The following is a 3,649-nucleotide window of genomic DNA, read 5'->3' as shown; positions in this document are numbered from 1 at the left end:
ATGTATTTAGCTTATCTTTTTTATACCTACATAATTGTGAAATGCAATATATATGTAATAAATATTTAGTATATTCAATTATATTAAAAATAAAAAAATATATTATCTATATAATCTGTAGATTTGTTCCTTAATTTTGAAATACAGAAAATTTTGCGAGATTATCTACTCGTCGGGAAAAATTGATCGTCATTATGTAATGATAAGTGTTCTTGTGTAATAATCTCACTGGTTATAAACGTGACTAATGCTAAAATGATCGTCGCAAATAAAGATTATTTCAGGAAAATGATGACAATAACAGATGCGCTATTTTTACTCTTTCATAATTTTATGTGTATTGACGTACACACATAAAATGTTATATAACATTTTTACAATAAAATAATTGTTTTCTTTGCAGTAGCCAAACGAGCTGGAAAATTGTGTTTACACAGATACAAGAAAAAAATGCAAAATATGTTTGAGATCGACGATAACGATGTCATTTATAAAGACGTTGTCATCATAGGTAAGTATATAAGATATCTTGAAAAAAATTTAATAATAATAACGTATCTTATATTAAACTCGGTTTGTTATGGATTGAAAATGAGAAAATTTTACTTTTATTTTTAAAGTAAACTCAATTCTCCAGTATATAATCTGATCAAATTTTTTAAATATGCTTATGCTATTTTATAAATATAGTTATTTAACACTTATCACGCAAAGACCGATGAACTTCTTATCTTGTCATGTTGAGCAATGTTAGTATTAATGTCCTACAAAGCTAAAATTTTTATTGTAAGAGCAATATTAAAGAAAAAGCTTGTGAGAAGATTAATAAAAATATTTCTGAGTCTCAGCAATCATAATTCAGGTTGTTTGTCACATAAAGTAAAGATACAATTTCTGGTCCTCAGGAAATGGGCCCAGTGGGATATGTCTATCGTATATGCTCGCCGGAAATTGGCCTTACTATACCGGCGAACCTCATCCTGGTGATGATATGCTGACAGCGCGACTGCGGTTTTGCACGACCAGCAACGAGGAGTGCGATACGCCGGACGATGTGAACACTGATGTAACTTTTAACAATCGTCATCAGTGCTCCAAGTCCGGTATCAGCAGGACGCAAGGAGGCGGGCTAGCGTGTAGCACACGCTGCAAACTCGAATGCTTGTCCTCTGGCATCGAGGGTAGAGGCGGCGGTCGACCACTAGCTCTTCTCATGGATCAGCTGCAGCATCCGTGTGTCGATGCCGGACTCGACGTGCCCTCGCTGCTTGATTGGGTTTCCGCTGAGGAGCATCTCGAACACAGGATTGTGGATCACGTTGTCCTTGGCAAGGGCCAACCAGGCGGTGCTTGGCAGGTACGTGATTAATTTTATTATTTTTCTTATTTTTTTGTAATTCTAAAAATAATGAATTCTTTTTCCATAAAACGATAGGTGAAAAATGATGAAAGGAAAAGTCTTAATAAATTGAAACAGCTAATATTTCAATGATTGAACAATTAAAAATTTTATGTTGGGAATTGATAAGGCTAATTATAAGTATTAATTCTTAATGCAACATATTTATATATTATGAAAAGCTCTTTCCATATTATTTAATTTAATTTTCTAAATATAATTATCTCTAGTCTATGGACCCCAATGTACTGACTATCAGCCTGAGTCGATGGATGTCACTTCCTGACTTGGATCTGAGGCAATGGGAGAAGCTCGTCGAAGCCGAACAGTTACAAAAATCAGTTTTAACCGCAGAGAGTGACGTATATGCACGGCTAGAAAAACTGAATGTTTGTAAGGCGTCTAGTCGAGTTTCTATGGGTACCGTGGCAGCGTATTACAAGGACTATGTGCACAGGAAAGGCTTAACACAATACTTCCGATGGTATATATTTGAAATATTTGACACAAAACCGTTATCGACATCAACGTGGACTTTCACGAAATAATCTATTGCAGTGGGACCACAGTTACTTCAGTAAGACCGAATTCGGACTCGCCTGAGAGCAAAGGAGGATACAATTGGATTGTAGATGGATACGAGAATAAAAATGGAAAACAATTTCGATATCGGTGTAAAAGGGCGGTTCTTGCAACTGGTACGACCGATTTATTCAATCATCTGGGCATCTCAGGGGAAAATACGAATCGCCAATGGGTGACACACGATCTTAATGATCTCGAGACTCGATTAGGATGTTTGGTTAGCGAGCACGGTACGTAAAGGGAAAATTATATAAGAGAGATGATTGCACCTAATTTGGCGCAGCTTCTAGAAAAACTTATCTTTTTCATACATTTATTTATTACATAATTTGTTCATTTGTTGATTTGGTCTCATTTGAGAAATTGTTAACCGTAGGCAAAGATTCCACCGATGAACAGATTCCACCCGTATTAGTAATCGGAGCTGGTCTGAGCGCAGCCGACGCGATTATGGCCGCACGCTTTCGAGGCATACCTGTGTTACACGCATTCCGCAACTCGTTAAACGAGTGGGGCAAACAGACCGCCGGGAGAATAACTACTAGTTATGATCGACTGCAATGGCTACCGGATTCCATATATCCGGAGTATCATAAGGTGTATGAGATGATGGCTGACGGAGGTACAAATTATCCTTTGTACAAGTCTTTGCCAGGATATACACTCGTCAGTCTTTCTGAAAATTGCGAGAAAGGAAACATAAGGAGGACAGTCACTCTTTCCGCTCCAAACGGTCAGCTGCACACGTTTCCAGTATCTATTGCAGCTATTCTTATCGGTAAACATCATATGTACTTCTTAATAATAACTGAAATTAATAAAACTTGTATGTGATATATGTGATGTGTAATAGATAGTTTTAATATTGAGTTCGTAATTTTAGTTCGTAAATTCGTCGATGTTATTGTATTCAATAATTTTTTTCAGGATACAAACCAGACTTGTCATATTTAGAAGGTGGCGGTACGGAATTGGGTAAATTCGCAAATAAGCCGATTGATAGCAAATCGAATCCAATTGAAATCGATGATTTCACATACGAAGTGATTAACGCGCCGATAAAAGGACTTTATGCATTAGGACCTTTAGTCGGTAACAACTTTGTTCGCTTCGTTTTGGGTGGTGCGCTTGGAATTGTGGCGCATATTTTATGCACCGCAAATACCTGAGACAACTACTTGCGCGATTTCGTATCTCAATCGTATCTTAGTAAAATTATTTTATATATACAGGGTGCATCACCAAAATCCGGACAAATCAATTTAAATTTTCCGCTATATTGTGCCTCCGCCAGAGGTTATTGTTGGCGTCCGAGAAAGCTTGATGCTTCTAATAAACAATCATATTCTCAAAATGACCGCGATTGAAACCAAATGCGGAGTATAATCGAAGAGCCGCGATCATCGAAAGCCTTCGCGCTTAGTAACGGAAATCGATTCTTTGGATACTCGAGATCAACCGTTTATGGCACGTTGTGGCAAAATATACTTTAGTACAGTCCAACGAAGATTCCAGTATGCCAACAAGGAAGAGTCATTCGAAAGAACGCACCGCGAAGATCCCCGCAGTCGCTGAAAGGGCTCAAGTGCTGATTTCGGATGACCCAGGCGCAATTATTGCGAAAATTAGCATCGATTGGTGATGTATTCGTAAGCGAATCAACAA

At 37.5% G+C, this 3,649-nt stretch overlaps 1 protein-coding gene across 1 annotated transcript; it reads left to right on the top strand.

The window, feature by feature from the left end:
• The first annotated feature begins 450 nt into the window (after nt 1-450).
• LOC105626008 (oxidative stress-induced growth inhibitor 2-like) lies at nt 451-3,153 on the top strand. Its single transcript, XM_012207317.1, has 6 exons — nt 451-511; nt 906-1,357; nt 1,630-1,883; nt 1,958-2,214; nt 2,361-2,762; nt 2,912-3,153. Exons 1-6 carry the CDS (start codon nt 451-453, stop codon nt 3,151-3,153), a joined length of 1,668 nt encoding a protein of 555 aa, XP_012062707.1.
• The last annotated feature ends 496 nt before the right edge of the window (nt 3,154-3,649 follow it).

The sequence above is a fragment of the Atta cephalotes genome (assembly GCF_000143395.1).
Source record: "Atta cephalotes unplaced genomic scaffold scaffold00004, whole genome shotgun sequence".
Taxonomy (NCBI): domain Eukaryota; kingdom Metazoa; phylum Arthropoda; class Insecta; order Hymenoptera; family Formicidae; genus Atta; species Atta cephalotes.
Note: the sequence above shows the minus strand (reverse complement) of the source record. Positions and strands in the feature narration are given on the sequence as shown.

Bases quoted from the DNA above. Each gene is read 5' to 3' on its own strand.
- LOC105626008 (XM_012207317.1), top strand. From the start codon at position 451: ATGCAAAATATGTTTGAGATCGACGATAACGATGTCATTTATAAAGAC. The intron at 512-905 runs GTAAGTATATAA...TCTGGTCCTCAG, and splicing joins TAAAGACGTTGTCATCATAG to GAAATGGGCCCAGTGGGATA. The intron at 1,358-1,629 runs GTACGTGATTAA...AATTATCTCTAG, and splicing joins AACCAGGCGGTGCTTGGCAG to TCTATGGACCCCAATGTACT.